The sequence below is a fragment of the Trachypithecus francoisi genome, unplaced genomic scaffold (genome assembly GCF_009764315.1).
Source record: "Trachypithecus francoisi isolate TF-2019V2 unplaced genomic scaffold, Tfra_2.0 Lachesis_group0, whole genome shotgun sequence".
NCBI classification, from domain to species: Eukaryota; Metazoa; Chordata; class Mammalia; order Primates; family Cercopithecidae; genus Trachypithecus; species Trachypithecus francoisi.
In genome coordinates, this window is record NW_022681453.1 from 4,728,843 (window position 1) to 4,747,203 (window position 18,361).

At 43.3% G+C, this 18,361-nt stretch overlaps 1 protein-coding gene and 1 pseudogene across 3 annotated transcripts in view; one reads left to right on the forward strand and one right to left on the reverse strand.

The window, feature by feature from the left end:
* The first annotated feature begins 3,534 nt into the window (after positions 1–3,534).
* Positions 3,535–4,682, forward strand: LOC117084540 (annotated as a pseudogene).
* Positions 4,683–14,994: 10,312 nt separating this feature from the next.
* The window catches only part of MFSD1 (major facilitator superfamily domain containing 1), a 28,174-nt gene continuing 24,807 nt past the window's right edge, over positions 14,995–18,361 (reverse strand). For all 3 annotated transcript variants that reach the window (XM_033203021.1, XM_033203050.1, XM_033203031.1), the window contains one exon: positions 14,995–17,167. In XM_033203021.1, coding sequence (XP_033058912.1) covers positions 17,164–17,167 — 4 coding nt within the window. In that variant the 3' untranslated portion in view covers positions 14,995–17,163. The remainder of the gene's footprint in view (positions 17,168–18,361) is intronic.

Consider the following 18,361-nt stretch of genomic DNA (forward strand, 5'->3'; position numbering starts at 1 on the left):
ATTCTCCTGCCTCAGCCTCCTGAGTAGCTGGGATTACAGGCGCACACGGCCATGCCCAGCTAATTTTTGTATTTCTAGTAGTGATGGGGTTTCATCATGTTGGCCAGGCTGGTCTCAAATTCCTGACCTGAAATGATCCTCCCACCTCTGCCTCCCAAAGTGCTGGGATTACAGACGTGAGCCACTGTGCCCAGCCAGTGTCCCTTTTAATAAGAACACTAATCATATCAGACTAGGCCCCATCCTTATGACCTCATTTAACTGTAATTACTTTCTTACTCCAAATTCAGTCACTCTGGGGTTAGGGCTTCAACATATAAATTGGTGGTAGACAAAATTGGGTTCACAGACAGTAACAGACAGGAATAAAGTGACCCTGTCCATCCTGGGGTAGCAAAGCCACACCTGGCCTCTCACCCAGCCACATAAACCAAAGAGCTCAGGTCTCCAGGGCACCATTGTCTCTAAAAGAGGGAGAGGGAAGAGATGGGAAGAGAAAATGTGTTGGTTCTCTCCCTTGTGGCTGCCCTGTGGGGCATTTGCCTCTCTTCTAGGTAATTCTCACAGCAGTCTCCCCAGAAAGGGATTGTCTCATTTTACAAGAGCTGAGGAAATCGTGGCTCAGAGATACGGTGAGTGCTTGAGAAGGCATACTCGCCCCTGGCAGAGGTGGAATTTGAGCCCTTCTCACTATACCAAAACAGTCCTTTGAAGGGCATTAGCCCAGGGGCCAGATCAGAGTACTGCCTACTACACTAAGGGTCTTAATGGGCCCTAGAGGGTTCTCTGACTCTCAACTTCCTCATCATGAAACAGAGGTAATAATGTTTTGCTCACAAGGTTGTTCTGAGGATTAAGTAAGATCACGTGGGTGGACTGCCAGACCCAAGTCAGTGCTAAATAATGGTGGATGGGAAGGCAACTTCACTAGAAATGACTAAGCATTTTCCAGCCCCCCAGCATGAACAAATCATACGGTACAAAATGAATGAAAACGGCCTTTTTAAAAGCTTTGCTCTCCAGATTTTAAAGCCAGGGAGCAGGGTGGTGAGCCCCTCAGCAGGCTGAGGCATGGAGAGCCACCGTCCCCCGCCACCAACCTCAGAACGCCCATCCTCAGCCTCGTGCTCACCTCAGACACTCACCACCCACACAGTCCTCAACACTGTAGAGCTCAGACACCCTCAACTCATCTGGCTCATGCCTCACATGCAATGAGGCCCATCACTCCTGCCTCAGCAGCATCTCCTGCTCTGCATCCACCCTGCATTGGTCTTGCTTGGGATACTGGTCATCTCTCACCTGTGTGCACTTCAACAGCCCTGCACTGGTCTGACCAGTAACTCCCTCTGTTTCAGGCCCAGGTCCATGTTGCCATCTATATCTCCTATACAGATACAGGAGAGGGGATTTGCTATGGGAGCTGGCTTGAGCAGTTATGGGGCCGAGAAGTCCGACAATATGCCGTCTGCCAGCGGGGGAAGCAGGGATGCCAGTGATGTGGCACATTCTAAGTCAAAAGGCCTCAGAATCAGGGAAGCCAATGGTGTAACTGTCTGAAGCTGAAGGCCTGAGAACCCAGACGGCAGACGGGGCAAGTCCCAGAGTCCAAATGCCAGCGAACCTGGAGTTCTGATGTCCAAGGGCAGGAGAAGAGTGTCCCAGCTCCAGTACAAACAGTGAATACGCTTTTCCTCTGCCATTTTTTCTTCTGTCCAGGCCCTCAACCTGATTGGATGGGGCCCGCTCACACTGGGTGAGGGTAGATCTTCCTCAGTCCACTGACTCACACGCTAATCTCTGTCAGAAACACCTTCAAAGGCATACCGAGAAATAATGCTTTACCAGCTCCCTGGGTATCCCTTAACCCAGTCAAGCTGGTACCTGAAACTGACCATCACAGTAGCCATATCCCATCACTGTCCTGCTAAGACTTCCTCCTTCCAGCAGCCGATTCTCCTGCCCTCCCTGGACACACTGTGCCCTTTCAGCTTCCATTCCCTTGGGTGTGCAGTTCCCCCTACCCAATGCCTCTCACCCATCTCTGCTAACAAGCTCATGTTTCTTCTCCCAAGCAGTTCAAATGCTGCCTATTCTAAGCAGACTGCCCTCAATTCCCTCAGGGGAGAATTCACTGTATCCTGCTGATTTTCACACACACTGTTGACCATTTTTTTACATCATATTACAATCAGCTGTATCCATTTATGTCTTCCCCCACCAGACTGTAAGTTCCTGGAAAGCAAGAGCTGTGTCTTACTCATGGTCGTATCCCCAATGCCTTACTCAACAAATGCTCAATAAACGTTTGTTGATTGACGGAGTGAATGAAGTGTCTGTTTCTTTGGTTCTCTCTATATCAAAGTTTGCAGGCTACACTCAACTTATCCCCAAATTACCTAACTTATGCTTTTCTCTCTTCTGTTATTTTAACCTGTCTTTCTAAATATTAAGCCTCTAATATGAAGCCCCAGAGTTAAACATCTTTCAGTTCCTGTGGGCTCCATGCTGATTGGCTGGCCCACACACTGGCTCCCCTTCACGCTCCACACATGGCTTCCTTAGCTACTTAGGCCCACCTATTGCATCTACTTTGACAGCAAGGAAGGACTAAGGAAGAAGCTGCACCTGGCTTCATGGCTCAGATTTGTTTTCTTGGCTGCTCGGATGCTAAGGTGGTTAATAAGCAAATCAGCCCCAGTATTCAAATACTCAGTTAAGAAATCCTGAAAGAGATACAAATCAAAATCCTCCAGCAGAGCCTGTAGGCAAAACCTGCACTTTACCTAATCCTCTCTAATCCCCAAGGGTCACTTTCTACTCTACTATGGTCTGTGTGGTTAGGATCAAATTGTAGGCAGTTTCAGCCCCTGGGAATATATCTCCTTCTCTGGCTAGAATACCTCCCCTTGGAGATTTCCTGACTCTATGCAAAGGATTCTAGCAGGAGGAGGAGCCACAGAGCTGGAGATTCTGAGTACCCTGTTTAAATGACAGTGTCATCCCACCACCATTTCTATCACAACCCAGCCTAGAGTAGACAGCGTACAAGTCAATGTAAGGCCAGTTCTTTGGACCTGGTAAGTCTGGAAGCCCAGCTTTGGAAGATTGTTTGGCCCTCGTTTAATACTCTATTTTCCGTGGCTCAAGCCTGTAATCCCAGCACTTTGGGAGGCCGAGGACGGGTGGATCACGAGGTCAGGAAATCGAGATCATCCTGGCTAACACAGTGAAACCCCGTCTCTACCAAAAAATACAAAAAACTAGCCGGGCGAGGTGGCAGGCGCCTGTAGTCCCAGCTACTCGGGAGGCTGAGGCAGGAGAATGGCGTAAACCCGGGAGGCGGAGCTTGCAGTGAGCTGAGATCCGGCCACTGCACTCTAGCCGCCTGGGTGACAGAGCGAGACTCCGTCTCAAAAACAAAACAAAACAAAACAAAAAAACTCTATTTTCCCAGGGTTGGTCTCTTTCAAACAAGGTCTCTGACTAGACTTTGGGAGACAAAGTTGAATGCCAGGCTGAGGTCATGATGCTATGCTGTCCATTTTGTTTCCTTCCAGGGGAAGCAGAAGCGGGAGCTGTTGTGGAGCTCTGCCCCTGAAGGGAGCCTCCTGGGACATGGAGAAGCTGGACACGAACACATCACAGGACCAAGGTCTCTGCCAGTTGTCAGAGAAGTACAAGCAAGTCTACCTCTCCCTGACCTACAGTATCATCTTTATCCTAGGGCTGCCACTAAATGGCACTGTCTTGTGGCTCTCCTGGTGCCAAACCAAGCGCTGGAGCTGTGCCACCATCTATCTGGTGAACCTGATGGTGGCCGACCTGCTTTATGTGCTGACATTGCCCTTCCTCATCATCACCTACTCACTAGATGACAGGTGGCCCTTCGGGGAGCTGCTCTGCAAGCTGGTGCGCTTCCTGTTCTATGCCAACCTTTACGGCAGCATCTGCTGCTGACCTACATCTCTGTGCACCGCTTCCTAGGTGTGTGCCACCCGCTGCGTTCGCTGCCCTACCAGACCCGCAGGCATGCCTGGCTGGGCACCGGTGCCACCTGGGCTCTGGTGATCCTCCAGCTGCTGCCCACACTGGCCTTCTCCCACCCGGGCAGATGGTCTGCTATGACACGACCAACCCAGAGAATTTTGATCGGTATTTTGCCTATGGCGTAGTTCTGACATTGTCTGGCTTTGTCTTTCCCACCTTGGTCATTTTGGTGTGCTATTCACTGATGGTCAGGAGCCTGACCAAGCCAGAGGAAAACCACATGAGGACAGGCAACGCAGCCCGAGCCAAGTCCATCCAGACCATCCTACTGGTGTGTGGCCTCTTCACCCTCTGTTTTGTGCCCTTCCATGTCACTCGCTCCTTCTACCTCACCATCCGCTTTCTGCTTTCTCAAGACTGCCAGCTCTTGAGGGCAGCCAGTGTGGCCCACAAGATATGGAGGCCTCTGGTGAGTGTGAGCAGCTGCCTCAACCCAGTCCTGTACTTTCTTTTGTGGGGCAACAATAGAGTCAGGCTCCTCCAGAAACTGAGGCAGAACAAGGTGGGCAAGCATCCAGCTGGGGGGGAGGAAGAAATTCCCAGGGGTGAACAGATCTGGATACTGCCAAGGTGAAGCTTGGGGGAAAATGAGCCCTAGCACCACTAGCAACAACTTGTTTGAACACAGATGAGTGCTGGTGGGAGAGGGGGTCAAGACCTCCTAAAAGTGCAAAGGACACTTTTATATTGATGTTAAGTGAGTTTAAAATAAGAGTATGGAGACAGCCACCAAAACAAAGGAAAACTTTCTTAAAGAGAGCTCTCATTGGTCTCTTGTCATTCAGGTCTCAGCTCAAATGTCACTTTCTCAGAGGCCACTCCTGCCCACCATAGCTAATGTTGACCTCTCTCCTCATAACCCAATCACTCTATTTCCTATATATTGTCTTTGCAACATTTATTACTACCTGGACTTGTTGATTCATTTACTTATTTATGATCTCTTTCCACTGAAGTATAGGCTCCAATAGGACAGAGATCTCCTCTGATGGCTGATCCCCCAGCTTCCATAGCAGGGCCGGGCACAATAGATAGGGGCTGAATGAATGAGTGAGCAAATGGACCTGTAAATGAAACCCTTACTATGAAAGAGCACCTTTGCATGGCGGAACTCATTTAATCCTCACAGTAGCTCCTTGTGGTGGAGGCCACTGTTTCCTCCATTTACAGAGAAGGAAATTGACACACACAGTGTGAAGTAACTTTCCAAGCTTACCCAGTGGGAGAATGTCCAGATCATAGGGTTGGATGGAGTTTTCAAAGTCAGGCAGTGGCCTCCAAGGCACATGCTCCTAAAACTCAAAGGTATGCCCCCATCCAAACACCAGCCTAGAGCTGGCCCAAGTTCTCCTTGACAGCACCGACTCCTCATTTTAGGCCAGCTCGCTTTTTCACACAATTGCTGTTATCTGCAGAACACTGAGGAGAACTTGTGTGTTCTTTCACTATATTGCTTAACCAGTGTTCTTGTTAGGAAAAGTTCTGTGGGATAAAATGGGAGATACACAGTAAAGCGGCTGCAAGAAAACTGATTCACTTCATTTTTATTTAAATTTAAACATGATGTCGGAGTTTACAAAAAAAAAAAAAACTTCATCAATGTCTTAAGTCATAATGATGTTTATTCCCTAAAAAGATTTTTTTTAGTTAAGACTCAAGGTAATCCAAAAAGATAACCTTAAAAAAAACTTCTCATTTTTAACAATAATGATTTCCAAGGATTTCTCAGGTCTACACATAACATTATCTAGGCCAAGAGCAATGGCTCATGCCTGTAATCTCAGCACTTTGGGAGGCCAAGGCGGGCAGATCACCTGAGGTCAGGAGTTCAAGACCAGCCTGGCCAACATGAGGAAATCCCATCTTTACTAAAAATACAAAAATTAGCTGGGCACTGTGGTGGCTGCCTATAATCCCAGCTACTTGGGAGGCTGAGGCAGGAGAATTGCTCAAACCCAGGAGGTGCAGGTTGCAGTGAGCCCAAACTACACCACTGCACTCCAGCCTGGGCGACAAGAGCAAAACACTTAAAAAAATATTATCTAATAATTCACAAATCTCCCTATGAAGAGAAGGTGGCTAACTTGTTTTTAAAAGAAACGAGCATAACCCCTCATTACTGTCTCACTCCAATTATGGGAAATGTCTGAGTAGACAATGCGTATGCCTACATTATAACATTTTATTCTAAAAGTACAGTTTTTTCCCTTCAAGGACACACAATAATTAGACTGGACTAAGTGTTGCTTAGCAGAATTCCTCAGAATAATTGGTTTAATGAATAGGCAAGGATGTTTTCTAATTAGCAGGTCAGCTGTTTCCACATAAATAAATGTTTCTATAGGAGCTGAGAGAGCTTAAAATGTTTGCTCTTTTGAACATTCTCTCAGCTCTCTGGCTTATATCATTAATTTCTGGTCCTTTCTTTGCATAACACATAGGCAAGTTTCTGCTGAGTTACAGTCCCAATTATATCATCCTTACAAATTAATAAGGTTTCACATAACTGGAGAACTGGTACACCAGGCTCCCCCAAGAAAGGTTTGGAGCCAGCCCACATGTCATAAAGCCACTATCTCGATGCCCACCAGCCTTTCAACCCTGGAGGTGGAAAGAAAACTAATGTAGATTCCTCAGGATGCACTCTTTTAAGGCAAGTACATTACACTCCTAGCCAAAGATTTCCCGCCTTTAAGTTCTTGTTAACCTATGTGCTTGCAATTATTTCTCTGATCCATGTAAGGCTAAATTACTTCCGCAGTTTTTTGACCCACTTAACAGCAAAGTATAAACATCCATTTTTAACTTATTTCTGGACAGTTAGGATCAAAACAGTTTAACTTAGTTGACATCATATCCTGGGTTTTCAGGGACAATTATCTCAAGAGACTAGGATCAAACTAGGCTATTCCCTTCGGGAAAAGGACCCCATTGTAAGAGAACCAGGAATCCACTGTCAAACCTGAGGCAAGACAAAATTCGTCACTTCCTTTGTGATTACAGAAAACTCACCTATAGAAGCGGATAAGAAAACCAGAAAAACAAAACAAAACAAAACAAAAGTCCTTTCTGAATTTACCCATTCAATGCCCTCCATCCTGGGGAAAGCTGGGATCCTCAAATCTGTTATCCCCCTGGGACCTTAGAATCTTCTATAATCTTCCTGATTGTTTGGACAGGTTAAAACAAAACCAAAGGTCAGCAAATACTATGATGTTCAAAATACAGTGACTGGGGCTATTTTCATATTGGATGAAAATATGATGGCTATAGTAAGGGACAAAAGTGCCAAACACAATCCCAACCCTTAAGGAAGGTACAGACTGTTGGAGAAGCAAAATATAAAAACATACAAACAACAATATGGCTACTAATTAACAGCTTAAGCAGCTACAGAAGGAATTACGTCAGTTGTTGATTATCAAAATGAGTAATACAGGCAGTAAGCATTAAAGGAGTTTAAAAGGGGACTGTGAACACTCAGGCTGAGAGGGCCATGAAGAGCCTAAGAGTACACTGAAGGCTGGGAGAAATTTCAACCAGGAGAATGTCCCAAGCAGTGGAAAAAATGGAGAGAGAGATCACTGTGAGCAAATTTAATTGTGTGAAAGTCACTGCTTGGTTCCTGAAGGCAAGGAGTTGGAGACAATGCTGGAAGAGCAGGCTGACATGTGATGATGAAGCCTCCTAATGCCAGTGAAAGAACCACTTCTCATGCCAGGAGCAATCACCAATGGCATTTCAGCAGAAGTGTAGTATGATCGAAGTCATGATTTAGAAACTTAATCTGGCAGCCCCCATGTTTTGAACAAATTAAAGAAAACATCACAGCTTAGACTCCTGCAAAGTATGCACACTGGCCTCCCTTCCCTTCACAGCATCTCCTTTCCCTTCACGGCATCTCCAGATGTTCTTTCAGTTCCATACATCCCACCCTCCCCAACTGTCCACTCTCCCCCATCTCTTCACTTCTACAGAATAAAGCCCAGCTCCCTCACACTGACATGCTAGCCCTGTCACAGTCTAGTCCCAGCTGAACTCAATTCATGGCTTTCCCACCACACCCTGTGGCTTCCAACCTCTCCCACATTTTGCCACGGGCCTGCCATCTACATCTCTACAATCCCTGACAAAGCCTTCTCCAAATGCCTACGTTCTCAACTTCCACAGGCCATGGACTCAGCATCCTTCAATTGCCTCAGATCTCTGCACTGCTGACTCTCCCACGGGGCTTATTCCCTTGAAGTTGACATGGACTCCTTTATCATTTCAGGTCTGTTTTATCTCCCTCACAACTCCATTTGTCAACCCATAGAACATGGTATCCCAGCAACATTGCAAGTGTGGCAGGCAGTGAGCACTGGTGATGTCAATCATGAAAGGAAAGATGATAGATATTTAGACGACCACTGCAGGGATCCAAGAATGCAGATAACAGACAGGACTAAGGTGGCATAAGGAGAACTAAAATTTTTAAACATATTGGAAAAAACAGAAATAAAATGATTACTTAAACACGACTGGTAGGGAGACATAACAAAAACGACTCTGAGACTCTGAGCCACAGGAATCAGAAGAATGATCAACTAGCACCTAGTTGGACAAGGTGGACAAGGGAGGAAGGGAGGGAGGGGACTGTGTACTGTTTAGGGAGAGCTCAGATTCAGACAGGCTACTGTGAGCTGCTAGTGAGACCTCAAGTTGAAAATGCAGGGTGGAGGTTGAGAGACAACTGAATCTCAAGCTCTGGGTTTGGGGCCAACTGGGTATGCAAATATTCAGAGCTGAATCAGAAAAGGGTATCTCTGAGAAAGAAGTGAAGAAAAAGAACAGAAGACCTAGGATACACAGGAATCACAGAAAGTGCTGACAGAGCAGAGGATAGGAGTTGCTCTCGGATAACAGAGCATCAGAAAATCACATAAGTAAACAGTGTCAAGACACAGAGAAGTCAAGGGTGTTAACATGAAACAAACTAGTCAAAGAGAATGAACAGTTGTCAGTTGTCTGTCTCTCAGCAAACAGCTCAAATGCCACCTCTTCCAAGAAGCCTCCCGTGATCACTCAACAGAAGGCCTTCCCTTCTCTGACCATCCTCCACACCCCTCTTAGCACATCACCCCTTCTGCAAAGTATGAGAAGCATTATTTAAATCCTCTTATCTCCCTCACCCCCAGATCTAGCAGAGGCTTGAGCATATGGGTACTCACTAAATCACTGTGGAATAAATGAATACATAGCAAATGCTTCTCCTGTGTGTGCTTTTCTGGAATTACTGAAAAATCCAATTTATGAATGTGTGCCTATAAAACTAAATCACAAGTTGTTTGGTATTTATTTGTTCCAACACCCACCAACTTCAATTCAAAGCAGTTCCAGGACACACAACCTGCAAGCATTCTCACTTTTTCTTTTTATCCCATATTTCAAAGGCAATAAAAAGGGGACAGCTTTTAATTGCTTGCAATTAAGCATAACCTGAGCTGATAAAGTTATGTATTCTCATTATTTTACTTTCCTATAAACAAATGAAATCTCTTTAGTATTTGTACTTTCCAACGTTTTGTTTTGTTGAGGACTTTTTTTTAATGTATCAAACAACTTCAAAGGTAATGGCCTCAAAAAGAATTCCATGATAAGAAGCCAAACGCATGTTCTTGCAGCAAGCTGTAGCTGGGCATTTTTATAGTGGTTAAATCATGAACAAAAAGCAAACAGTGCCACTTCAAGAAAATTAAAGAATCGCAGAGTCTGAGAATGTTCCACTCTGCAAGTAAAAAACACATTAATAAAGAGGCCTTTATAAAGCATTAACCCGACAATCAAAGAAGCTGCCTCTGAAGATCTTACACTCTCTTCTTTTATAGCCTAGTTTCTTGCAAGGGCAGGCTACAATTTTTACTGTAATTTCTACCTTGAATTCACACTCCAAATCATTACACCCTGGCTGCTGCCTACCCCACCACCCCAGTCCACTGAAATTCCTCTCAAAAACAAACTAGTGACTTGCCAGTTACAAGTTAAATGAACACTGTCAGCCCCTATCCTCTCTACCTTTCTTGGCATTTGACACTGTCACTCACTCCCTTTTTTTTTTTCTTGAGACGGAGTTTCACTATTGTCACCCAGCGTGGAGTGTAATGGCACAATCTTGGCATCTTGGCTCACTGCGACCTCCGCCTCCTGGGTTCAAGCAATTCTCCTGCCTCAGTCTCCCAAGTAGCTGGGATGACAGGCACTCGCCACCACGCCCAGCTGATTTTTGTATTTTTAGTAGAGACGGGGTTTCACCATATTGGCCAGGCTAGTCTTGAACTCCTGACCTCAGGTGATCCACTCACCTCGGTCTCCCAAAGAGCTGGGATTACGGGCATGAGCCACTGTGCCCAGCCCACTCACTCCCTCTTAAACCCTCTTTAGCTTCCATAGACTGCATCTCTCCCTGCTCCCACCCAGTGAGTGGATGTGACCCAGGGCTGTCCTTGGCCGTCTTATCACCTCATCCCACATTCTTTCTGGGCAATCTCATTGACTCCCCGATGGCTCCCAAATCACTCCTCAGAGCAATCTTCTCTCACATTTTGAACCCATGTTCCTGTTCATACAAATCTCGGGCACCACAAGCTCCGCAATGCCAAAACTAAACTCATTTTCCTCCCAACCCTGCACCTTCTCGCCTGTGGTCTTGATGGCCGAATGGTACCACTGTCCACCCTAGGCAGGAATCTGGGTGTTGTCCTTAACTCTGGCCTCTCCCCCACCTCACATCCAGCAAATGACCACCTGTCAGTTCAACCTCCCAAGCATCATGAGCACTGGTCCCTCCTTTCCATCTTCACTGCCACTGCCTTACTTCAAGGTCCATCATGTCTCCAGCTTCAATGCTCCAACCTATTAACCATTCTCCTGCCTCCAAACTTGTTCCCCTTAACCCCCAATCCATTCCCTTCCTACTGCTTAAAGGGTCATCTTTCTAAAATTCAAATCCTATCTTGAGAATCACCAGCATAAATATCTTCCAGAAGCTCAAAAGATTATGATCACAATCCTGAACATGAAGAGACAGACTTCAGTGATCTGCCTTGCACAGCTGAACTCCCCACATGCCACTTTCATTTCCATTAACCAGCAGCCTCTCTCAAGATTAGCTCTGGGACGTCTTCTCCTCTTCCCTCCCCTCCTGCTCCTTCTGTCCTTTAGATGAACTATCCTACTCACCCTTTACAATACAGCTCAAAGACTACTTCCTCTTCAAATCATGCAGGTGTCTTAGGTTCTCTGAACCTCATTAAGTCTTGTCATTGCTCTGACAGCCCTCATCACACTCTATGAGAGTCACTGAATCACTGATCCTCTGTCCATTTCCCCACTCATTCATGAGATCCTTGAGCAAGGTGGTCCATGCTTTCCACATCTCTGAGTTGCCAGGTCTAGCAAAGAGCCTTGGAGTCAATGATGCCAGAAACGAAGACCCGGAAGCCCATGCACGTCTTACTCAGCAAGCGACATGACATCGCCACAAGCATCATGCTTGGTCTTCCCCACTACTGTACTCCTTTGAATCATGAGATGCTAATAAAGATAAGACACATCCCAATTTCAGAAATGTCAAAAGGTGAAAAATTGTCTACGAAACATTAAGTAGCATGATCATAAAAATGTATGTATTTAGCCATTAGACTCGAAAAGCATTTTAAAAATCTAAGTGCTGAAAGATAAACTAGAACTTCCTAAGGTAACTCAAATATTTCCACATGAAGAGAACACATACATGTTATCTTAAAAGGCAATTTTAATATTTTTCCTTTGAAACGTTAAGGAACTATTTGTTCTGCATCCTAATTGTGGTATCACAGCACAAATCTCTATTAAAATTCACAGAATTCTAAAAAAAAAAAAATGGAAGTCATGGAAAACATTTTAAGAGATAATATGACTGCCTTCAGGCCCATTCCCTGCACCCTCCCGTCCACTAAGCCTGGCCTCTACCTCCATGGACCCTGCCAGAGCCGGAAGAGGACTCTTACCTTCCCTCTAACACTCACTCCACCTCATGGGCATGACTCTAAAATCCTGGGATGACCTGCTGCCAGGCCCACTTTCCTACTACTTCCAGCCACTTTTCTCTTCCCAGTTCTTGAGCCCTGTTGTTTCCAGCTCCAGCACAGCCTCTCTCTCATCTTCCTCCCAACCACTCTATCCACTGTCCATCTCTTGTTCACTTTACCCTGTGAAATCTGGGCTCTACTGGGCTGGAGGTAGGGGGGTTCCCTTTTGTCCTGAAATTTTTTACCTCTTCCCCAGGGCAGACAGGGTTGCCTTCCAAAGGTTAAAAACTATCTAAACGGCCGGGCGCGGTGGCTCAAGCCTGTAATCCCAGCACTTTGGGAGGCCGAGACGGGTGGATCACGAGGTCAGGAGATCGAGACCATCCTGGCTAACAACGGTGAAACCCCGTCTCTACTAAAAAATACAAAAAGCTAGCCAGGCGAGGTGGCGGGCGCCTATAGTCCCAGCTACTCGGGAGGCTGAGGCAGGAGAATGGCGTAAACCCGGGAGGCGGAGCTTGCAGTGAGCTGAGATCCAGCCATTGCACCCCAGCCTGGGCGACAGAGCGAGACTCCGTCTCAAAAACAAAAACAAAAACAAAAAAAACTATCTAAACATGGTAAGACATAGAACCCCTACAATAATCAGATTTTCCTTGGAAAACTAAACAAGCCTCCATGTTGGGGGAAGGGAGCAAGATCTGCAAGAACTTAGCCCATACTTTCAGCTGTTTGGGATAACTCATTGACTCTTAGAAATTCCAGAGGGCATTCTGTTGCGCCTCTAGGGTGCTTCATTTACTTACCACAGTAATGTGAATGCAATCCTAGAGGGTCCAGCTTGCCCAACCCATCAACTACACAAGGTATGGAGAGATACATCTGTAGACGTTTTAGGCATCCACCAATACACATCTAACATATATTAGCCATACCCTTATGTTTCATAAATTAAGAATGAGAGTACTACAGAAGGAACTCTAGTGATCTTCACTAATAAGAAAATGGAAACACAAAAGCTACTACGTGGTAAAACTTGGGAGACATGCACCAAGTCTCCAGGGGTGATTTTCAGAGACAAAACGGAAGATAATGGCATCAAGGATAAATGAAACAATGCCTTTATTTTTTAGTCCTAGTATTCACTGGTAGCAAACAACAGCTCCAACTTGTGTGCTTGCTGCTCATGATATCCGGAAGGCCTCAACTCCAGCCTCATATCCTTTGCCCTCTTCCATCTGAGCGTTCCTGAGTGCCCCAGGATCACCAAGGGTGATCCTCTTCAAAAAGACAAAATGACAAATGCCTGTAAGTACATGATAATCTGAAATGAAATGCCCTGTAGGTCCACTGATTTTCATCACACAATAAATCTGCCAAATCTACGAGGGCATTTTAAAAATCTAAGTGCTGAAAAATAAACTAGAACTTTCTATGTTCTAGTTTAGGGAACACAGTAGATTACTGCAGCAGGCAGCTGCCAAAACCTGGAACTGATACAGATCCACTGAAGAAAAGATATGTGCACAGGAGTACATGATCATATACACTAATATACTTGAAAGAAATGAATGCTAATAAGTTATGGTAAGTTTGGCTGTCTGGCCTACATGATGTCACGGCTTTTTAGTATTTCTTACCAAAACTCAAAGCTTTCTTCCATGAACCTTTTGGCAGCAAATCACCACTGAAGGCCTACAACCAAATCCCCACTGGTGCACTCAGGAACACTCAAATGGGAGAGGGCAAAGGATATGAGGCTGGAGTTGAGGCCTTCCAGATATTATAAGCAGCAAGCACACAAGTTGGGGCTGTTGTTTGCTATCAGTGAATGCCAGGACTAAAAAATAAAGGCATTGGCCGGGCGCGGTGGCTCAAGCCTGTAATCCCAGCACTTTGGGAGGCCGAGACGGGCGGATCACAAGGTCAGGAGATCGAGACCATCCTGGCTAACACGGTGAAACCCCATCTCTACTAAAAATACAAAAACTAGCCGGGCGAGGTGGCGGGCGCCTGTAGTCCCAGCTACTTAGGAGGCTGAGGCAGGAGAATGGCGTAAACCCGGGAGGTGGAGCTTGCAGTGAGCTGAGATCCGGCCACTGCACTCCAGCCTGGGAGACAGAGCCAGACTCCGTCTGAAAAAAAATAAATAAATAAAAAAAAAATAAAGGCATTGTTTTATTTATCCTTGATGCCATTATCTTCCATTTTGTCTCTGAAAATTCCCTTTACATGCAATTTTATTCCTGGCAATGCAAATTTGATTTCTAACTCATGGCACTGTTCAACTCCCATCTTCACCCCCAGAGTTCTTTGAAAAACACTACCTGTTACTTTCCTCCCTTCTGAACATTATCACTTTTTTAAAAGAGCAGAACTCAAACTTGCATTGAATTATATTCTTGATGGAGTTTTTAAAACCTTCATTACACAATAAAGAGTTATTGTGAAAAAATCAGAAAATATAAATAAGCCAATAGAAACTCATCATTCAGAGGCACTGGTGTACATATCGTGCAGATACATTTGTTTTTATAAAAATGGCACCACTATGAATCTTCTGTGTAAAAATGCCATCAACATTATTCCATGTTAATATGTTCTCTAACAAAACCATTTAACGACTACTTAATATTTCACTTTAGGTATGTAATATGATGTACTTAACAAATCCCCTATTATTGTAAATTAGAGTGGCTTTCTATTATACTTTAGGCTATTATAAAATCCGGCAGTGAAGACACTTTCTCAAAATATATTTACATGTATATTCATCTGATGGTTTCTTTAGGACAAGTTATTAGCAATGGAATTGCTAAGCCAAAATGCAGGCAGTCCAACACCATCCCCCTTTTATGTCTTTTTATTCATATTTCCAATTCATCCTCCAAAAGAGTTATTTTAATTTACTCTTTTTATTATCATTCAAAAAAATATTTATTTTGTGCCTACTTTTGCTAGGCACTATCCATACAATCATCAATAACAAAACAGATGCAGTCCCTGCCCTCAAAGAGCTTACAATCTAAGGAAGAGAGAGACACCCACATCCACATTATCACAGATAATAAGCTAAAAAGGAAAACTGCAAGATCACAGCAATTTAGAAGAACCCAGTACAGCCTGAAGGATCTAGAAGAGCTTCCATGAGAAAGAATGGTTCTAGGCTGGGGGCTAAAGTTTTCTGGTGTAAATCAGGCAAAAACAGGTTCTAGAGAGCCTTGGAGAAAACATTCTAAGCAAAGGGAGCAGTGTGGACAAACCCGCTGGGAGGGAAAGGAACACAACCCATTTGAAAACATGTAAGCAGCTCACTGTGGCTGGGGCACAGAGGCAGTGGAGAGACAAGGCAAGAAGCCAGGCCACATGGGCCTTCCAGCAGAAGTAGTGTGGACTTCCTGCACTCTCCCCCACTTGTGAAGTCAATATTCAACACCCATGTGCTAAAACAGTCATATGGCAGTCAGAGCCTAAAGAACTAACAACTCAATAATGACACATGTATTAGTCACTTCTCACTGCCATAAAGATACTACCTGAGACTGGGTAATTTGTAAATTAAAGTGGTTCAATTGACTCACACTTCCACATGGCTGGGAGGCCTCAGGAAACTTAAAATCATAGAAGAAGGAAAAGGGGAGGCAAGGCACGTCTTACATGGTGGTAGGAGAGAGAGACAGCGTGAAGGGCAAGTGCCACACTTTTAAACCATCAACTCTCATGAGAATTCCCTCACTATCATGAGAACAGCATGGGAGAAACTGCCCCCATGATCCAATCACCTCCCACCAGGTCCCTCCCTCAAACACACAGGGATTATAATTCGAGATGAGGATTTGGGTGCGGACACAGAGACAAGCCATATCAACACAATAAACTGTAAGTCAGAAAAACAGATGTAAACAGATGTAAATAAAGTCGCCAAGCTATCTTGCATAAGGAACGTACTTTCAATCTGTTCCCAAACATTTACACTTACAGTGTCATGCCATGTACTTTAAACAATATAATCAGCTAAATACATTGGTTTAATATTTTGTCTAAAATATCTGCATTCCTTGACTTTAACAAACAATATGTTAAGGCTGAAAAACATTAAAAAGCATTTAAAGTTTGTCAGAGAAGCTTCATACTCATATTTTATTTAATATAAAAAAACCACAAATGTTACTTAAAGTTCTACTCTGGAGAAAAAGCTACCCCCATAATCTTTCAATGACTGTAATTGGGCAAGTTCTCTTTATTCTAACTTGAGTTTTCTTCTAGGCAATCTTCTGCATGAATAAAAGTTAAAATCAGTGTTTTTGTATTTTTTAAAATCAAAAGAAGACATCAAGTACTCCGTGTGCAGTGTTTTAATTTATCCATGTACATAGGCAATTATCATAATTTGAAGGTCACTTTTTAGTTATTAGACTACAAGAAAAACTGTACAGAAAGTTTGTGCTATAAAATTACGTCCCTAATTACGTCGTGCTCAGTAACACAGAAATAAGAAATTGAAAAGGGTCATTGCTCAGCAATCCACATAACTACAGAGTAGAGGGCAAGCTACTGGTCATGATCAGAAAGAGACTTCATAAAAACATCTTCACATATTCCCCAGCACTATGCCCTACCACTGAAAGGAAGGCGTATGACAATGCCATTGTTTATTTTGTGTAACACAGTCCTTCTACTCCCCTCAAAAGTGTTTTTCCTGCTATAAGATAAAAACAAGGCTGTATCCCTAAGATATATACCTAATGAAGATTATCTCAACAGAAGCTCTGATGTTTTCCATTTTTCACTGTGCTTCCTGAAGTTCACCTGGATGTTCCACAGCAATTTTCTAACCCTTTCATTGTTGATTAGCCTACTGAAAGTAGAATTCTTCAGCAACACACAATAGAAAAGACACAGGCTAAAACAGGCCTCACAAATACACTTTGAAATAAGTATATTTGGAACATAACTTTCCAGTCCACTATTTTTTCTAGTAACTAAACTGTAAATTTTTAAAAATGGAGGTTTTCAAACCAACGATGTGTTAAGCCCATTCTCATGACACATTCATTTAAACTTCTCATCTGCAAAACATAATGCAATAAATCATAAAAAGAAGAAGAAAAAAACATGAAACTCATCTGCCTTATAAAATGAAAACCAAGCATTACAAGACATGTAATAGCATAGATACTAAGCTACCCATTTTTTTCTGAATAATTTTTTAACTCTTCTTGATTCTAAAAGTCACAAAAGATCAATGTAGAAAATCTGAAAAATATTCTGCTTTTAATTAATATTCTGAGGTTTCAATTAATATAAGATTATTTCTAGCAGTATCTTCTCTATTATACATAAGTATTTGGGTTTAAAACAAGCATGTGACAGCATACTTTTTCTTGAATAAAATTAGGATATTATATTTGCATTTTTATCTTTTGTTTACTTAACATACAGCATGTTAAGCATCTATGACATTAAAAATCCTTCTAAAACATGACTTTAACAACATATTACATGGATGTGTCATGATATATTTAACCATTTTCCCTACTCTAAGACATTTATGTTGTTTCCAAACTTTTAACATAATATGACTATCATGAAGATATTCAAAACTCATACTTCTGATTATTTTAAGATGTATTTGTTAAAAGTGAATTTAATATGGCCAAAACCACCCCATCTCAAAAAAAAAACAGACTATTCTACCAGATTTTAACCCAGTCAAAAGTCACAAAACTTACAATCACATGGTATACATATTCACAAATATTTAAAATCATAAAAACTTCAATGTCTAAAAATATTAGAAATAACAGGAAACAGAATCACTATTACGTTTCAGTATACATTTTTAGAAAAAGAAATAAGTTAACTTAAACACCACACTATATACTTAAATCTCTTCCAAATGAGTCAGAGAACACAGAACCACATATTGGTACCAGAAGAAGATGAAAAAATATCAACTACTTAAGAAAAAGAAAATATCTGAGAGAATGGAAGGGTAAGCCCAGTCCAGGACCTCAGGATGATGGACTTTCCTCCAATAAATTACAAGTACTATAGATCGATCGATCAATCGATTGATCTCTCTCTCTCTCTCTCTGTGTTACAGAGAGCAACTTAAACCCAATTATTTTTTTCCTCCGTTTTAAGCCTTAATATCCACTTTTAAATTTTCTGAAGAAAACAAGAATGTTGTTATAATAGTTCCACACATAATAGTTAGCTCTCAAAATTCAAGAAAGACTAATCTCTTAGAAGTTCAAACC